The 19,818-nt window shown below is 39.7% G+C and overlaps 1 protein-coding gene across 2 annotated transcripts in view; it reads left to right on the forward strand.

Annotated features, from left to right (window-relative positions):
- Window positions 1-19,818, forward strand: part of FBXO10 (F-box protein 10) — a 113,665-nt gene that overhangs the window by 19,063 nt on the left and 74,784 nt on the right. Inside the window, exons 2-3 of one of the 2 annotated variants that reach the window (XM_043979283.1) lie at window positions 14,645-15,235; window positions 17,657-18,505. In XM_043979283.1, coding sequence (XP_043835218.1) covers window positions 14,651-15,235; window positions 17,657-18,505 — 1,434 coding nt within the window. In that variant the 5' untranslated portion in view covers window positions 14,645-14,650. Of the gene's footprint in view, window positions 1-14,626; window positions 15,236-17,656; window positions 18,506-19,818 lie in introns of those variants that run through there. The other variant, XM_043979282.1, reaches the window with a different exon arrangement.

Consider the following 19,818-nt stretch of genomic DNA (forward strand, 5'->3'; position numbering starts at 1 on the left):
TGCATCTCTGCAAAGCCAGCCTATCTATGCAAATTATGCAAAGAAGGGAAGAAAGTGCATTTCCTCATTTCTTCCTTGGGGAAAAGCTTGATCATTATAGTTGCATTCGGTTTCAAGAGGCTTTTTTGGGTGGTTCTTCCATCTATGTTGCTTTAGTTTTTGCATATATTATTTTCCTAATTCTTCTGAATGCTGCATTAATTCATGTGACTAACCATGCTTCTCTGAATTCTTCATCAGGTTTCTTATAGAACAGTAATATTTGATGCCATTCATGTACCATCATTTGTTTAGTCATGCTCCAGTTGATGGGCATTTGTTTCTAGGTCTTTTTCTTTCCACAAAAAGTGACATACAATTTATGAACAAATTGTGTTTCAAAAATCTATTTGTAACCGGCCCTGGAGTCAAGAGTACCTGAGTTCAAATCTGGCTTCAGACACTTAACACTTACTAGCTGTGTGACCCTGGGCAAGTCACTTAACCCCAATTGCCTCACTTAAAAAAAATCTATTTGTAGGTATAACTTGGTTTAGAACTAGAATATCTTTTCTCACAGAAACAATGTGGCCCACAGCCTCCAAACAGACAAAAACAAATGTCACTAAAGTGCTTACTTCTTACGCTACAGGGAGATATATTGACAGCAGAGAGATGGTGGGACTATAGATTAGGAGTTTGGAGACCAAGGTTCTGGCCTTCCCTTTACTATTTGCTCACAGCATTACTTTGGCCAACTTATGTTAACTCTCTGTACCTCGGTTTCCCAATCTGTAAACTGATGTTGATATTGAGCGCCATGACCCTGAACATTCTTTCCAAAACTCTGGTTACAACCTGATAGCAAGGGAAGAGAGAGAAACTATAAAAAGCATTCAGAGAAGGGGCAGCTAGGTGGTGCAGTGGATAGAGCACCGGCCTTGGATTCAGGAGGACCTGAGTTCAAATCCGACCTTAGACATTTAACACTTACTAGCTGTGTGACCTGGGCAAGTCACTTAGCCCTAATTGCCTCACCAAAAAAAAAAACAACAAACAAAAAACATTCAGAGGGGCAGCTAGGTGGCTTAGTGGATAAAGCACTGGTCCTGGATTCAGGAGGAATTGAGTTCAAATCTGACCACAGCCACTTGACACATACTACTAGCTCTGTGACCCTGGGCAAGTCACTTAACCCTCATTGTCCTGCAAACAAAACAAAAAACAAACAAGGATGGTTAGAGATCTATAGAATCTGCTTATTAGGGGGCAGCTAACAACAACAAAAGGCATTCAGAAAGACAGCAGTTTGGAGTTGTATCATAGGAGCAAGTAATTAGTAGACCTTGTAAGGCAAATGCTGTTAAGTTGGTGACAGTATATAATAGACAAGCTGGAAACTACTGGTGGAGAGATTGGTAGCATGTTTGAGAAAGCGTTTAACTTTGACTTTAATAGATGATAGTAGGGGCAGCTAGGTAGCGCAGTAGATAAAGCACTGGCCTTGGATTCAGGAGGACCTGAGTTCAAATCTGGCCTCAGACACTTGACAGTTACTAGCTGTGTGACCCTGGGCAAGTCACTTAACCCTCATTGCCCCACAAAAACAAAAACAAACAAACAAAAATAGATGATAGTACCTTTATCTCCCTGCGATATAAGCTAAGAGATGTTGCTGAGGATGTTGTGACCTGATCTGTTAAGCATTATCATCATCCAAACTTTTCTGAAGCACCAGTCTATACATAACACTGTTCTTGGTATAGTACAAAATAAATTAAATAGATGTAATTTCCATTCTCCAGCTTCCTGGCTATGAAAATGCGTAAGTCAAAACCATAGAAACAAGTAAGTAAAGTATGAGTAAATAATATGGGTGAAATCAGTATTGCCATAATTTGTAGAAATAGGGTGGTGCACGTGTGATGACTCTCAGGAGTGTTAGACATTCCCATAATGTGTATCCTCAATGAGGGAAGAGCAGTGGACAATGACTTTAGCTGAAGAAAACTTCTGAGAGAAGGCTTACAGGAAAGCACAGGTCTCCCAATGATGTTTGAGTGAATGACAAAAGGGAGAAAATTTGATGAGCCAGGGTCATTCCAAGCACAGAGGTGGATTTTGGAAGAATGATGATCAAATAAAAGGGGTTTTGAGTAAATTTTTGTGATGAAAGTACAAATTGGGGCAGCTAGTTGGCTCATTGGATAAAGCACCAGCCCTGGATTCAGTAGGACTTGAGTTCAAATCCATCCTCAGACACTTGAGACTTAATAGCTGAGTGACCTTGGGTAAGTCACTAAACCCTCATTGCCCCACAAAAACAAACAAACAAGCAAACAAACAAACAAAAAGTACAAACTAGGGCACAGGAAGAGAGAAGAGAAATTAAGAAGTCTGTGGTGAAAAAAAAAATAAAGAAGTCTGTGGTGATGACACAGAAGGTACAACACTCAGCCCTGATCTAAATTTGTGGTCCCTCTAACAACCTGTAGAGCAGCAGTTCTTAACCTGACTCAATGAATTTGTTTTTCAAAATATTTTGATAACTGTATTTCAATATAATTGGTTTTCTTTGCATTCCTATGGATTTTATTTTATTCATTTAAAAACATAGTTCCATGATTGCATATATATAACCTATATCAAAATGCTTACCACCTTAGGGAAGGGGGAGGTAAGAGAGGGAAGGAGAAAAATTTAGAACTCAAAAACATTTTTAAATGAATGTTTAGAATTGTCTTCCCATGTAATTGGAAAAAATAAAATGCTGTTTAAAAAGAAAAATGTTTCCTCAGAGTCCAAAAGCTTTCCCAAATTGCCAAAGGAGTCTATGACACAAAAAAGGTTAAGAAATCCTGCTGTGGAACAAGAGGAGAGAAACTACTCTTTCTGAGGATTGGGGGAAAGAGAAGTACCTCCACAGAGATTGTGTGAAGTGGTAAAAAATACTTTACCGGAAGTCAGGTCACCAGAATTATATGTCCAGTTCTGCCAAATGTTGTTATATGATGATATCTCTCATTTATACAGTTCTTTAAATATGCTGTGGGACCCTGGGGATAACCTTTCTGCTCTAAGTAATTCTCTAAGATCTTAAATTGCAGAGAGGGTGCCAACCTGTGTAAGTAGAATGAGTTTCCACTTCTGGGAATTCCCTATACAAATGCAAACCACAGGTCTAGAGTCTTCCCATTAACTGTTTACAAAGTGCTTGCCTTACAGCAACCCTAGATATAAAAAGTAAGATTTCATTACAGTTATATCTTGTTGAGGGGTGGAAAGAAGTGTTAAAGACAGTGCATACAACACGACTAATGCAGAAATGTGTTTAACGTGATTGTACGTATATAGCCTATATTAAATTGCTTTATGTCTTGGGGAGGGGGGAGGGCAGGGAGGGTGGGAGAAAAATTTGGAACTAAAAATCTTATGAAAACAAATGTTGGAAAATAATAAAATGCTTTTATGATAAAGAAATAAAGACAGTGCATATAGTCAACATTACCTTTGAAAATTCCTTAATTTGCCCAGTAAGTGCAATATAATATCTTTAAATAGTTGTGGCTAAAAAGGGCATAGGGTTTCTTTAAAGGAAGGCAGACCGTATCCGAGAGCAGATGGATGATTTGAGTTGGTTGCTATGGGAACAAATGAACATAGAATTTCATTTTCATAACACCCAGTTATGCTATTGATTAGGGGAGAGGCTGGAACCAGAATGTCTGTTCAAATGAAAAAACAAAACAGACAGGGGGCAGCTAGGTGACACAGTCAATAGAGCACCGACCCTGGATTCAGAAGGACCTGAGTTCAAATTCGTCCTTAGACACTTGACACTTACTAGCTGTGCGACCCTCGGCAAGTCACTTAGCCCCCATTGCCCCACAAAAAACAACAACAACAACAACAAAACAGACAAAGCCTTAGCTGGAAGGAAATTTAGAGAAGAAAATGCTTTAGGAACAATTTTGGACATAATTGTGAGTATAGAGGGTGATAATATGGCCACATAACTGTTTTTTTTTCTTCTGGATTTACTATGAGGCAGATGAAGACACAGGGAAGTGAAAGGCAACACAGCAAGGGCCTTCTGCCTTAGCAAGAATACTAGAAAGGCCAGCTAAGGCTCTCCTTGTTATTAGCTCTCTCAAGATAAGCAGAATGAATAGGTTGTCTATGGATGTGAATAAAGGGGAAGTTCTAGAATCCTGCTTAGGCAGTTACTGGTAGAAACTGAGACCTCCTAAGGGAATCCATATTCAGGCACCTGTCTCCTACTTGATATGAAACCCAAACTGTTTCCTTAGTTATTATAAATCCACTCGAGACATCATTCCCAGGCATGAATTTGTTGAATGGAATGGCCCAGAATAATTTTCACTGTTGAAGTGGTTCTCTCTCGTCTTCCTCTTCCTCCTCCTCTTTCTGCCCCCATAGTTGAAATTAGGTAAGTTACATTACAATAATATAATAAGTTAAATTATATGATGCAACCCATTAATTTCTCTTTTGAAGATGAGGACACAAAGGTTTAGACTGTCTAATGGATTTGGTCCCTGATTACACATTTAATAAGTGTCTGAACCAAGACTCAGAGTCAGGTTTTCTGACTTCAAGTCTAGCTTCATGGAGTCTACCATGCTGCTTCTCTAGTTTGAGTGACCTTGGACATGTCACATTTCTTACCATGGCCTCCATTTCCTCATCTGTAAAATAGCTGGTTGGATTAGGTGTTCCCCAAGGGCCTTTCCAAACTCCAAACTTTATTCAGCATACATTTATATTGGACATTCCGAATTGGATGTGCCAGCCAGCTTAAACTCAGCATGTCCCAAACGGAATTCATTCTATTTCCCCCAAATCCTCCCTTCTTCCTAACATTCCTGTTACTGTCAAGGGTAGCACCATCCTCCTCCCAGTCACCTAGAGGCTTGAAACCTATGTGTAATATTTGACTGTTCACTTTTCTCCCCCCTCCACCCCCATCCCATATCAAATCTGTTTCCAAGTCCTATCAGTTCTACCTTTTCAGCACCTCTCCTGTATGTCCCCTTCTCTTCCCTGACACTGCCTCCACCCTGGTGCAGTTAGTCAACAAACAGGTTCCAGGCATCATGCTAAACTTCAGGAGTGCAAATACAAGTAGGAAAAAAAAAAGACAATCTCTTCCCTAAAGGAGCTTACAGTCTAGTGGAGGGAGACAACACATCAAAGGAAGCAGAAAAGGGGGAGGGATAGAGGTACAGATGAAGGTGCCCAAAGAGGGCATTGTAGAAGTTCCTAGTGCAGCCCAGAGAGGACAGAGACACTGCTGGCCTTGGTGCCCTCTGTTACTAGAGGTTCTAGAAGGAGCTATCCACCCAGAGGGAGGGGCCATAGGTCCAATGTGGCTGGAGGAAGCTTCAGAATGAAGAGCTAGGGACTGGCACAGGAAGTCTGCAATATAGCCACCTGTTCCTCAGTCTCAATCCCAGGTCTGCTCTTATTCTCCAGGCTTCAATGTCAGCAGGTGCAGGAATCTCTGGGTCGAGACCATAGGGTGGGTTCTTTGTTGGGGAATCAATGAGATTATAGACTCATTAGAGCAGAAGCATCAAATGTGTGACCCACAACACTCCCGAGGGTGTGCCCTGAACTAGATTAAAATATTATTGGGAAATATTTAACAAAATAAATAAAAACTCAGTAAAACATAGATGTTAGTAGGTGATTTTCCAAGTCACTAGGCTCTCACAGGGATCCTTATAATATGGTTTAGTGTTTCTATTTGAGTTTTTTGTTTTTTGTTTTTTTGGTGAGGCAATTGGGGTTAAGTGACTTGCCCAGGGTCACACAGCTAGTAAGTGTTAAGTGTCTGAGGCCAGATTTGAACTCAGGTCCTTCTGAATCCAGGGCTGGTGCTCTATCCACTGCACCACCTAGCTGCCCTGCTATTTGAGTTTAACACCACTGCATTTATAGAGTATTGGATATTTTTTTTTATATTTGTCTATGTCATCTTGCCCAGCTAGACTATAAGCTTGAGATCAGGGACCGTTTTCACTTTTGTATCCCAGCACTTAACATTGTGCTTAGTAGGTGCTGAATAAATGCTTATGTTAATTGATTTGGAGGTGATATATAGAGACATAGTACATAACATTGGAATTAAAATTGCTTTCTGGAGGACAAACAGCTCATAGGAAACCATATAGTATGTAGTATTACATATCAAGATTGTGGTAAACCATACTCCTTACTTATACTCTACCAGTGGGGAGCAGCTGATGGCATGCATGGCTTTCTTTTATATATATATAAAAGTATTTTATTATTTTCCAGTTACATGTAAGGATAGTTTTCAACATTTGTTTTCATAGGATTTTTAGTTCCAAATTTTTCTCCCACCCTCCCTCCTCCCCAAGACAGAAAGCAATCTGATATAGGTTATATATGTATAATCACATCAAACATATTTCTGCATTAGTCATATTGTGAAAGAAGAATCAGAGCACAAGGGGAAAACCTCAAAAAAGAAGGGGAAAAAAAACAGCCCAAAAGTACAAACAGTATGGTTCAATCTGCATTCAGAATCCACAGTTCTTTTTTTCTGGATGTGGAGAACATTTTCTATCATGAGTTCTTTGAAATTGTTTTGGATCATTGCACTTCTGAGAAGAGTCAAGTCTACCACAGTTGATCATCACACAATGTTGCTGTTATTGTGTACGATGTTCTCCTGGTTTTGGCTCCTCTCACTCACCATCAGTTCATGTAAGTCCTTCGAGGTTTCTCTGAAATCCTCCTGCTCATCGTTTCTTATAGCACAATAGTATTCCATTACATTCATATACCACAGCTTGTTTAGCCATTCCCCAATTGATGGGCATTCCCTCAATTTCCAATTTCTTCATGCATGGCTTTCTTACCTATGACCTCAGGCACACTGCATGCTAGCTTGATCCCTGGTTACATAATCCTGACACTTTGGGAGTGATCTAATATCTTTCATCCCTAGTCACTCCATCCCTTGCAGTGGGTTGATATTCTCAGGCCTTCTGACCAAGAGCCCCAGTTCTGAGCCCAAGAGTAGCCCAGACTGAATGGTGCTATCTCTAGCTCCTAATTATTTAGATATTGTAGGTGGCCTCTGTTCCTGGGAACCTCTACAACTGGAGTATTAGACAGGAAAAGGATGTCATTACTGTCGCCTGCTTCTCCCCATGTTCAGAGTGGAGGCTGAGTGATGTATTAGCCGTAAGTCTTCCCCGTCATCTTCTGGAACTCCAAAGGACAGTTCAATAGGCAGCCGTGGCTCTCAACCAGGCATCGGTAGGCATGGAGTAAAGCCCATTTCTGTTTCTATTAAAAGCATATGCTAAAAATACCATGCTGATTGCATGGATTACCATCCCAGCATGTTCATCTTGTTCCATTAACACACTCCAGGTCTCATTGACAGACAGTATGGTATGATACCAGACTTTTTTATGCCTGCCAAATTCTTTCTTGAGCAGTTTGTTCTTTATAATCTCAACCTTTATCAGAATGGATCCTGAAAGGAAAGCCATACACACACACACACACAAAAAAAAATCATAACACCTAGGCTTTTGTGAAAGCCTTTGGTCCCTGGTTAGGTAGGCCTTGTGTTTTCAGTGAAGTAGTTCATTTCCAGTAAGATATCCATGTTTCCTTCTTATTCCCTTCCAGGGAGAAGGAGTCTGCTTATATTAGCTTCAAAGACTTGCTTCGGGGCAGCTAGGTGGCGCAGTGGATAGAGCACTGGCCCTGGATTCAGGAGGTCCTGAGTTCAAATGCGGCCTGACACTTGACACTAGCTGTGTGACCCTGGGCAAGTCACTTAACTCCAATTGCCTCACCAAAAAAAAACACAAAAAACTTCTTTCTACTCATGCTGTTCAAGTAAATAGCTCAAGTCAATAGCTCTTTCTCTGAACTCACCAAGGCTAGATCTCTCATTATTTGTAAACATCTTTTGCTTTCTTGGACCAATAATCTATTCTGCACCAGCACCAAGATTTTCTCTTGGCTCATATGTACAGAATCATCATGGGGAAGGCAACTAGATGGCACTAGCCCTGGAGTTAGGAAGACCCAAGTTCAAATCCAGACTCAGATACTTAATAACTTTTTGGTCCTAAGCAAGTCACTTGACCTCTGTTTGCTTCTGGATCCTCATATGTAAAAAGCACCTACTTTCCAGGGTGGTTGTGAGGATCAAATTAGATAATTGTAAAGCCCATAGCACTATGTCTGGCACATAGTAGGTGCTACATAAATGTTAGCTATTATTATGAGGATCAAAAGAAATAACGTGTAGAGCTTTGTAAATCTTATAGTGTAAGCCTATAAATGCTAGTTATTATTTTAATAGCTTTGTATTAGTAAGTATTGAATAGTGCCAGCTACTTTTGTGTACCTTAAGTAAGTATGAGCAGTTGGTTATGGTATGGTACTTCATTGCAAAACTTCAACTTTTTTTATTCCCCCAATAGTAGAGAATTCTCTAAGGAACTGAGCTTGAATTCCCAAAGGTGATACCTCCCTTCTTTTGTCCTGTTATCACTTTTGGTAAATCTTCATTCTGAATCTGAGCTTGCCACTGCCACTAGTATAATCTGTGGACAGTCTGGAAAGGGAAGACTGTCCAGGACTAGAAGATTTGCTTCTACATTATGTCATGCTCTCTAAACACCCACATTGTCAGCTGCTATTTTTTTTTGTATTAGCAATTTTATTTATTTATTTTTTTTAATTAAAAAACAACAACAACAACAACAAAACAAAAAATAAGGGGCTGCTAGATGGCGCAGTGGATGAAGCACCAGCCTTGGATTCAGGAATACCTGAGTTCAAATCCGGCCTCAGACACTTGACACTTACTAGCTGTGTGACCCTGGGCAAGTCACTTAACCCCCATTGCCCCGCAAAAAACCAAAACAAAACAAAAAAGCAGTTTTATTCATTGTATTTCACAAATCTCCTTTACTCCCTCCCAAACATTAGGCTCACTAAGGTTTCTGATCCTTCTGGAATAGGGAATCAACATCCTCTGGCAGGAAATGCAAGTGAAGCTCATAGTTGGACAGTGCCACTATCCATTTCTGGCTAGTGAATCCAACCTAATGAAACCCCTGTCCTTTACATCTCACCGGGATTATTACAGAGCCTCATAATTAGTTTCACTGCTTCTAGTCCCTGCTCTCTCCAATCCATCATCTACAAAGGTACCATATTACTATTCTTTTTTTTCTTTTCTGGGGCATGAAGGTTAAGTGACTTTCCCAGGATCACACAGCTAATAAGTGTCAAGTGTCTGAGGCTGGATTTGAACTGAGGTCCTCCTGAATCCAGGACTAGTACTTTATCCACTGTACCACCTAGCTGCCCCCTCCAAATTACTATTCTTAAAACAGATTTGACTAGAACACTTTCCTAGTCAGAAATCTTTAGTGGATCTCTTGCCCCTCAGCCTGACATTTAAAGCCATTTTAGGCAGGCTTTTCAGGCTCATTTCATATGAGTCACTTTCACACACTCTGTAGTCTTGCCCAGCTAGCCTCTTTTACTGTTCCTTTCACTCAGTGGTCCCTCTCTTATGTCCATACCTTTCTAAGACTGTCACATCCCTGGAAAGTCTCACCCCATCCCACCCCCTTAGAATGCCTGGCTTCCTTCCAAACTCAGCTCAGGGGCTGATGCTTAAATGAAGTCTTTTCTGATCTTCATTCAGTTGGGAGTACTCTCTTTCTCCTTAAGTGCTTTTGTATTTACTTATCCAGCTATTCTATCTTCCCAGTAGAATGTGTAAGATTTAAGCTCTTAGAGGGCAGGGACAGTTTTCTTTATATATAAATGCTTAAGAAATGTTTAGTATTTGAATGGATTATATTAGTGAATTTTTGACCTTTCATATTTGAAATTTAGCTCCAACAGATAATCTCAGAATTTATCAAATATGGCTCATGTGACCAAGTAAGCCTATTTGTGCTTTTAGCTTTAGGATTCAGTCAGTTAGAAGTCACAGGTCTCAGCTTGTCAATCTTTTTTTCCTAAGATCAAACCATCCTTACATTCTTTTTTTTTTTAATGTTTTTGGTGAGGCAATTGGGGTTAAGTGACTTGCCCAGGGTCACACAGCTAGTAAGTGTCTGAGGCCGGATTTGAACTCAGGTACTCCTGAATCCAGGGCCAGTGCTTTATCCACTGTGCCATCTAGCTGCCCCCATCCTTACATTCTTGATGTAAAGAAGTCAGCCAGTCAACAACAAAATATATTAAACAATGTTTTTTATTACAACAAATATTCATTAAACAAAATGTGTACCTTGTGACAGATACTAGGGACACAGAGAAAGGCAAAAACAGTTCCTTCCCTCAAGTAGTTCACCTTCTAATGGGGGGGTGATAAGCAAACCACTGTGTACATGCAAGATATATACAATGTAAATGGAAGATGCTCTTTTTTTTGTTTTTTGGTTTTTGGTTTTTTTAGTGAGGCAATTGGGATTAAGTGACTTGCCCAGGGTCACACAGCTAGTAAGTGTTATTTGTCTGAGGACGGATTTGAACTCAGGTCCTCCTGAATCCAAGGCCAGTGCTCTATCCACTGCGCCACCTAGCTGCCCCATGGAAGATACTCTTAAGGAAAAAAGGACTAGGCGCAGCAGGCCTCTGGGAAAGCTTCCTTTAGAAGGGATAATTTGAGCTTAGTCTTGAAGGAATCCAAGGAAGCTAAGAGACAGAAGTGATGAGGGAAAGCATTCCAGCCCTTGGGACAACCAGTGCAAAGAACCAGTCACAAGATGGAAAGCTGAGTGTAAGCAGGCCAGTGTAGTTCAATTGTAAAGTACATTGTGAAGAGTTTTAAATGTCAGAGGAGTTTATGTTTGATCCTGGAGATGATGGGGAACCACTGGATTTTATTGAATAATAGGAGGTGACGTGGTCAGAACTGTACTTTAGGAAAAGATCACTTTGACAGAGAATGGATTGGAGTAAGGGCAGATGGGACACTGGAAGACCAATTAGAAGGCTATTGCAATAGTCTAGGACACTGGGGATGAGACCTGCTCAAAAGTGGCTGCCATGGGAGTAGAGAGAAAAAGAAGAATACAAGAGATGTTGTAAAAGTAGAAACAATAGGACCGGCCAATAGATTGGATATTCGGGGTGAATGTGAATGAGGAGTCAATGATAACACTGAGGTTGAGAGCGAGAGTGACTGGGAGGACATTGGTGTCTTGGACATTAAGAGGAAAATTGAGAAGAGCTTTGGAGAAAAGATAATGAGTTCGGTTTTGGATATGTTGTTTGATATGCTTATGGAACATCTATTTTGAGATGTACAAAATTCAGTTGGTGATGTTGGACTGAAGCTCATGAGAGAGTTTAGCCATAGCTATATAGAGCTGGGAATCATCTACATAAAAGTAATAGTTGAACCCATGGGAACTGATGAGGGGGAAAGGTCTTAGCACAGAGTCTTGAGACAAGGCCACAGAGAGATCCAGCAAAGGAAACAGAGAAAGCATGGAGAACCAGGAGAGAGCAGTGTCACAAACACCTAGAGAAGAGAAAATAGCTAAAAGGGGATGATTTTTCAATCTTTTGCTATCTTCTTTTTAATATTTTGTTTAATGTTTTGGTCTCTATAGTTATTAATGAAATTCCCTGTCATTTTCTTGTTATCTTTATCAGATTTTGGAATTGAGGCTTTGTCTCATAAAACAAATTGGGTAGTATTCCATCTTTCTCAACTTTTAGAAAGTCTATGTAACATAGCAATTATTTGTTCTTGGAAGGTTTGAAAAAAATGTATCTGTAAACTCATATGGGCTAGGTGGGGCTTTTTTTGCCAGCATAATTCATGAAGAGCTTATAGTATTTTATTTCTTCTTTTAGATTAGTCTATTGAAATTATCTAGCAGCAGCTGGATGGCACAGTGGATAAAGCACTGGCCCTGGATTCAGGAGGACCTGAGTTCAAATCCGGCCTCAGACACTTGACACTTACTAGTTGTGTGACCTTGGGCAAATCACTTGACCCTCATTGCCCCACCAAAAAAAAAGAAAGAAAGAAAGAAATTATCTATTCCCTTTTTATTCTTTTTGGTAAGTTATGTTTGTAAGAATTCATACATTTTAAGTTCTCAAAATTATTGGTATATGTAATGCATACTATTCTCTGATGATATTCAGAATTTCTTCAGTACTTTTCATATCTTCTCCATTTTTATTTCTACTTTTGGCAATTTTCTACCCTGTTTTAGATTAAATTTGCTAATGGATGTGTCGATTTTATTGGCATATTTAAAAAAACCTCAGTACTTTTACATATATATATATATATATACACACATATATATGTATATATATTAGTGGTTATTCATTTTCCATTCTATTTCAATTCTCAACTTTATTATTTATATTTTCTACTTTATGTTTTCCTTTTTCTAATATCTTGAGGTATACATTTAATTCATTTAATCTTTATTTTTCTTTTAAGTTAGCCAGTGCTATGAAATATTCCCCTACAGACAGCTTCATTTGTATCTCATGTGTTTGTTTTGGTTTTGGGGTTTGGGGGTGTTGGGTTTTTTTGCAGGGCAATGAAGATGTAGTGACTTGCCCAGGGTCACACAGCTAGTAAGTGTCAAGTGTCTGAGGCCGAATTTGAACCCAGGTCCTCCTGAATCTGGGGCCAGTGCTTTATCCACTTCACCACCTAGCTGTCCCCATGGGTTTTTGAAAGTGTTATTAGTGTTTTCTTGTAAATATCTCATTGTCATTTTTCTAATTTCTTCTTTTGTTTATTATTAATAACAATTATTTAATAGATTGTTTTATTATTATTTATTATTCATGGAGCCTTGTAACATTTATTCATGTTTTTTTTCCTATTTTTAGTCCATGGTGGTCTTAAGATAGAGTATATAGTATTTCTGCCTTTTTCATTTTATCCAGGGCTTCTTTATGATTGTGATTATTTTTGTAAGATTTTCATTTGCATGTGAAAAAGTCCATTTCCTGCTTCTATCATTTCATTTCTCCTTCTATACAGTTACCTCCAGCTTATTAAATGAACAGTTCATATCTATGCTTTCTTTGTTAATCTTTTTACTAGGTTTGCCACATTTTGATAATGGAGTATTAAAACCACCACTATTCCATATGTTCACTTATTTCTTCTTCTGGTCTTCTAGGTACCATTCAGACTGTTCCATGAAACACCATGCTCCATTAATCCTTCACCATACCTTCAACAGGCATATCCCCCATGCCTCAAGTACCCTACACTTCTTTGTTACTTCACCTTAAAGTTCTTAGCTTAGGTGTCACCTCCTATGTAAAACCTTTTCTGATTCCCCCGCTATTCATGCTCATTCATTCCTTCTTGAAGTTACTTTGTATTTACTTCTTTGATTTTGCTTTTAAATGAAATTTTTTTCAATTGATGAGCATTTATTTTCTCTCCTTCTACCCCACTGGAAAAAAGGAAAAAAATAAAATCTTTGTAACAAATATGCATAGTCAAGCAAAACAAATAATTGATACTTAATAGACATTTATTGTTCAATGGAAGAGGGTACTCTAGCTTTTCCGCGAGTACACGAATACAGCTGGCCTCTTTCTCTAATACTCATGGAGACTAATTAGTCTAATAAAAACTTATTCGTTTTAGCTACTCTTTGTGTCTTCCTCCATCGTTGCAGTTCTCCAGCCTCCTGGCTTAGGTGACTATTTTGAACACTGTAATAGCCCATATTTTCTTGCTTTAAAGGATTTCCCAGGAAATAACTTAAGCCATAGTAAATTCAGAGTACACCAGGCCTTTTGGAAAGGGAGCCCCAGTGCAACTTGTCGCTGTTGGAGGAGGGACAGAGCATGTGGAAATAAATTACCACAGAAAATTGTAAGAAAATACAAAGTAGGAGCAGCTAGGTGGCGCAGTAGGTAGAGCACCAGCCCTGGATTCGGGAGGACCTGAGTTCAAATCCGGCCTCAGACACTTTACACTTACTAGCTGTGTGACCCTAGGCAAGTCACTTAACCTCAATTGCCTCACACACACACACACAAAAATACAAAGTAAATAATAGTAATAATTAGATTATTTTTATTTAGGCAGCTCTTTTCATCTGAACATGCTATAGAACTTTTTGGACAGTTTCTCAAGATCATTGTGAGATCTCTCCATATAGCTGTCAGTTACTTTATGTCAGAGGAGATGCAGGAGCTAACTCAGGCAGCCAGTTGGCATCAAATAGATAGAGCACTGGGCCTGGAGTGAGGAAGACCTGAGTTCAGATTCAGTCTTAGATACTAGCTAGTGATCACTAGTGTGACCCTAAGCAAGTCACTTAAATTTCTGCCTCAGTTTACTCATCTGTAAAATGGAGATAACAATAGCACCTACCTCCCAGGGTTGTTGTGATATCTGTAAAGCGCTTAGCAAGGTGCCTAGCACATTATAAATGTTAATTATTATTAGACTTCCTGTCAGTCATAGTATAAATTGAGAATGGAACTCAGACCTTCTTTGCATTCTTAGGTCAAATAGACTCCAAGCAAAGTTAAAAGGAAAACTGTACTGTTGACCTAAACATTGATCCTCTTATTTTACGTTTAACCTTTACATATGCTTCCCATCTCCCAGGTGACTATGGAGGTGAGTGGTCTCCCACTGGAGCTGTGGCGCCTGATCTTAGCCTACCTGAGACTTCCAGACCTTGGCCGCTGTAGCCTAGTGTGCAAAGCCTGGTATGAACTCATTCTCAGCCTGGACAGCACCAGGTGGCGCCAGTTGTGCCTGAGATGCATTGAGTGCCGGCATCCCAACTGGCCCAATCAGCCTGATGTGGAGCCTCGGTCTTGGAGAGAAGCATTCAAGCAACACTACTTGGCTGCTAAGACGTGGACCAAAAACGCCCAGGAATTCGAGTCTTCTACCTGTCTTTACCTCTTCCGGAGGAGAAAGGACCGGCGCGTTCTCTATGTTGGACCTGGTTGTGAGTTTGACAACCTTGGAAGTGCCTTGACCTCAGCCAACATTTATGATAAGATTGTGTTATTCCCAGGCATCTATGAGGAACAGGGTGAAATTATCCTGAACGTGCCTGTGGAGATTATGGGCCAAGGGAAGCTTGGAGATGTGGCTCTGCTGGTTTGTGTGGATCAGCACTGTGCCACAACACGGCTCTGCAACCTTGTCTTCATGCCAGTGTGGTTCAGCCCTGTTATGTACAAGGTGGGTGTGGATTCAGACTGAGATCATACAAATGAAGATCTTTGTTTTTCTAGTTTTATTCTTCAGCTCTAGTGACATGTCATGCTTTTTCTTTCTTATCCATGGTTAGAGGCAGCTAGGTGTTACAGCAGATAGAGTACTAAACCTGAGTCAGGAAGACCTGATTTCAAATCCAGCCTCAGATACTTATTAGCTGTGTGACCCTAGACAAGTCACTTGGCATCTGTCTGCCTCACTTTCCTCACCTGTCAAATGGGGATCATAATAGACCTGCCTCTCATGATTGTTATGAGGATCAAGTGAAATAATATTTGCAATGCACTTTGCAAACCTTAAAACCCTATATAAATATTATTATATGAAGGTATGGATTGCATGCATCCCTTTTTTCTTTTCTTATGTATTGCATTTTGTCCTCTGGCTCTTTTGTTATCCATTTTTATTTCACTATCCATCACAATCAAGAAGAAAGAAAGAAAGGATAGAGAAATCCAGAGTAGTCTCTTTTTGGGCAAATTTTATTAGGTCTTTAAAAAGATAGGACAAGAAGAAGTGACTAAAAAGAGGTTCTAGGTCAATTGGTTGTCAACAGTTCTTTTATCCTTGAGAGAAATATTCAGAGAGGCTAAATGATTTTCCCTAAATCTCTCTTTCACACACACACACACACACCTGACTAATCTGGGAAGAATAAAGTTTGTGTCCCTAATCTGTTTCCATTGGACCACTAAATTCTCCTAAAACTGGCACAAAGAGACAAATGTTGAGGGGTTTTCCCTACAAAGTATGAGAAACAAAGTGATTGACATTTTTTTTGTCTAAAAAAGAAGTTTTTTGGTGAGGCAATTGAGGTTAAGTGACTTGGCCAGGGTCACACAGCTAGTAAGTGTTAAGTGTCTGAGGTCAGATTTGAACTCGGGTCTTCCTGATTCCAGGGCCAGTGCTCTATCCACTGCGCCACCTAGCTACCCCAATAATAACTTTTCTAATATGTGAAAGCTTCACTTGTCCTCCAGAGAGGTTATTCATTTGCACAGAGGGTTCAACAACAAAAAATGGACTTAAATGATTAAATGATAGCAATGAAAATTTAGTTTGGCCATAAAGGAAAATTGTAATGGCTATAAAGATGATTAAGTACTAGAACAAATCAATAGGGCTTCTAATCATGCATTAAGAATTTTTAAAAATAGGATTTCTGTTTTATCGACCTGCCTAAATCAAATGACCTCTTGAGACCTCAAGCAAGACTATGATCTCATGATTCAAATACCTCAACTGGGCTAATATAAAGTTTAAAAATTCATTAAAAAATAAAGCTCTCTGTTCTCATCTTATTTTGCTTCTTAGCCAGCTTTAGGTATAAGCAAAAGTTTAATGCTTTTGCTTAAGACTGTGCAATGGCAATAATGGTCAGTTCATAGAAAGTGAATATTTCTAGTAGATTATCACCAGAGCAAATGCCCATAAGAGTACTCTGCTATGGGGGTCTTCCTGAATCTGAATCCTTGAAGAAGTTTTTGGTAATCCCAAACTTTGTTGAAGCTGTGGATCTCTGTAATCCTTGAACCAATATATATGTGTGTGTCTATGTATGTATGTGTATATACATATATATACATATACACATATACCTATAAATCCATATATCGATATACCTGTATATCTATATCTATATATGTAAGCTATTGTTATTATTATTATTGTTATTGTTACCAGATCCACAAGGCTTTGAGTGACCTCACATTAATGGGAGTTAATTTGAGTTGGATTCAATAAAATGGATAGATTCTGTTCCTATCCTCCCATGCCCACCAAAGCACCCTGCCCAAGGAGTTCAAGATGCTACTCTTGGATGCCAGGGGACTGTACTCTCACTCTCACTCTTTCTGGATAGGATTCTTTTGAGTTGATAAGCCTGTCCAGGTCTGGGACGTGAATCCCATAAGACTTGCAAAAAAAAAAGTCTCCTAGAGTCACCGTTTCCAAGCTGGCAACTTGAAATACATTTGTTAGAGCTCCCTTATTACCATCACTGGTTGCTTCTCTGAATTATTCCATCCCCCAGCTCTAAAACTACTGTGAAGAGTATGGAAAGGGCTAAATATCTATTTTATCTGTTCTATTCTTGGAGGTGTTGTTTGTGCCCATTAGAACTTGGTTGGGATGGAGGGCTGTGGTGACAGAGGCTGGTTGGTAGTTAGCAGTATGTAAGTGGGACCAGGAAAGTCATGCTGAAGTACAATCCTTTCGGTTGTGAGAGGTGGTTTGGGCTATAGAGATTCATTAGTTTCTAAGAAATACATAATTCATTAGCTATTTGAAAGAAAAAAATTCTTTGTAAAGGGGAAAGGAGATCAGAAATAAGGCAGGGAAATCCCTAGTTTCTTTGCAATTTCATTTTCTTATTTTCCTTTTTAGGTATCTTCAGGTCATGTCCAATTTGATAACTGCAACTTTGAGAATGGGCAGTTGCAGATTCATGCTCCAGGAACATGCCAAGTTAAATTTTGTACCTTTAATCAAGCCACCATCAGCCTTCACAATGTAGCCCTCAGTGTCCTTGAAAATTGTGAGTTTGTTGGGAGTGAAATTGCCTCTGTGACTGTTGAAGGGTATCCATCCTCTGACAGGAACTGGGCGTATAAGCATCTGATGGGACTGATCAAGTCCTCTTCTGCTTTTTCAATTACCCAAGACCCAGCACCTTTTAACCCATCAAACCAAGAAACCTTAGGGCATCTGCCCACAGGAAACTTAAGGACATGTGAGATTGTCATAGGTGAAAACCAGAGCAACTTCCTTCCAACTTCAAAAACCCCACAAGCATCTGAAAAAGATTTTCAGGAGAATGAAATTAACAAGGACCTTTGCTCCACCAGGGATGGGAAGGGGATTGCCCATGACACTTACTCCAATGACAGTGGCCAGAGTTCTAGCAATGAAAATGAACCTGAAGACCAGTACAAATTCTCCCACAAGGCACCCAGTCTGAGCCACACACTGGTTAGGCCTCTGCCCAGGAGGCCACAAACCACTCGATCATCCAACCTCCAGAAGAGCCTAGAATTGAAAACCCTGCACCAGGAGCTTCAGAGGGACAGCAAGGCTCAGTCCCTGGCCAATTCCCTGCAGGGCTGCCTCATTCGGAAGTGCCTTTTCAGAGACGGGAAGGGAGGCGTCTTTATCTACTCTCAGGGCCGTGCCAAGATGGAAGGGAACATCTTCAGAGACCTGGTGTATGCTGTCCGGTGTGTGCAGAATAGCAAGGTGCTGTGAGAAGTGCTCAAATGCACACCTTTAAACAAGCAAAAGTTGAGTCCTTAAGATGAGTTTTTAATCAATTGAGTCTAATTGTTTGCCTGTTTCCAGATACCTGATTCCTGATTTACCTGAGGGACCTATGTCTAAAACATCTATGTGCAGTGAGTGCTTGCTGTGTCACTGGGCTTATTGGATAACTTAGGTTTTTTTTCGGTGGTACTTTTTAAATGTATGTGTTACATTTCCTTTGGTCTGCTTGATTTCCCAGTTATGCTCTTTTCCATCATTACTCATTCCTTTATAGAAAACATGTCCATGTCCATAATTTTTTTAAAGGAATGTCATTGAGGAATTTAGAGCAGACATGAAGATGAATGAGTACTTATTTATTCATTGTGTTGAGCAGAGAATCCAACGGTGTCAGAATGGCCATACCTAATTCTGTCTATACTCTGAGAGCACCTTCAAGAGTTCAGGAAGGCAGGAGGGATGTGGTCTAGGTAGCATCTCTGATGTCAGTAACCTGATTCCTGTCATCCCAAGGAGGCTGTGCCTTATAAATAAAATTTTCATATGGTCAACACACATTAGTGCTCTAACTCAGGTCCAATAGAATCATTGATTAATCAAGGTCTCTTTTAAATGACATAACTCCCTGAGATGCTCTTGTTACTAAAGTTACTCAAAGCTGTCCTGACGTCCTTGCCTCAGTGGTTTCCTTGGGCTGTTGAGAATCACTCCTATCAGAAAATCATTTAGGAGGAACCCCTCTACCCCAAGGTAACCCTAAATCTACCCCTAAGATGACTCCAGAAATGATCCGACAACACTCTCTATCCCAATCCCATAACATGTTCAAAGGACTGTGGTACTTGTTCACACCATCAGTCATGGCACCGGTGAGTTCCATATGGGCTTTCTTCTAAAAAATAATGTTAACCTGCCCCCTTCAAATTTGGAGGAAACTTCCTTGTATAAGAATGTAGTTCAGGATGTTAATGCTCCACCTTTGTCCTTAAAATGCTACAATTGATTATCTTTTTTTTTTTTGCCCAAATTAAAAATCCACTAATACTTATACTGATGACTTTGCACTAATGCTTTTTCTGAGACAGACTTAGCACCCTACTCTTTGTCTTCCCATAGGAGAAAGAAATAAGGGAATTTACAAATTTAAGGCTAGTTACATATCTATTAACCCATTTGATTTGTTCAAATATTTGTGTTTAGCAGTAGAGGAATGTGGGTCAACAGGAATCAAGGACTGCTGCATCCTGGGCTTGCAAAGGTGATGATTCTGTCAATGAAAGACTTGCTCC

This window comes from Dromiciops gliroides, chromosome 1 (genome assembly GCF_019393635.1).
Source record: "Dromiciops gliroides isolate mDroGli1 chromosome 1, mDroGli1.pri, whole genome shotgun sequence".
In the NCBI taxonomy this organism is placed as follows: Eukaryota; Metazoa; Chordata; class Mammalia; order Microbiotheria; family Microbiotheriidae; genus Dromiciops; species Dromiciops gliroides.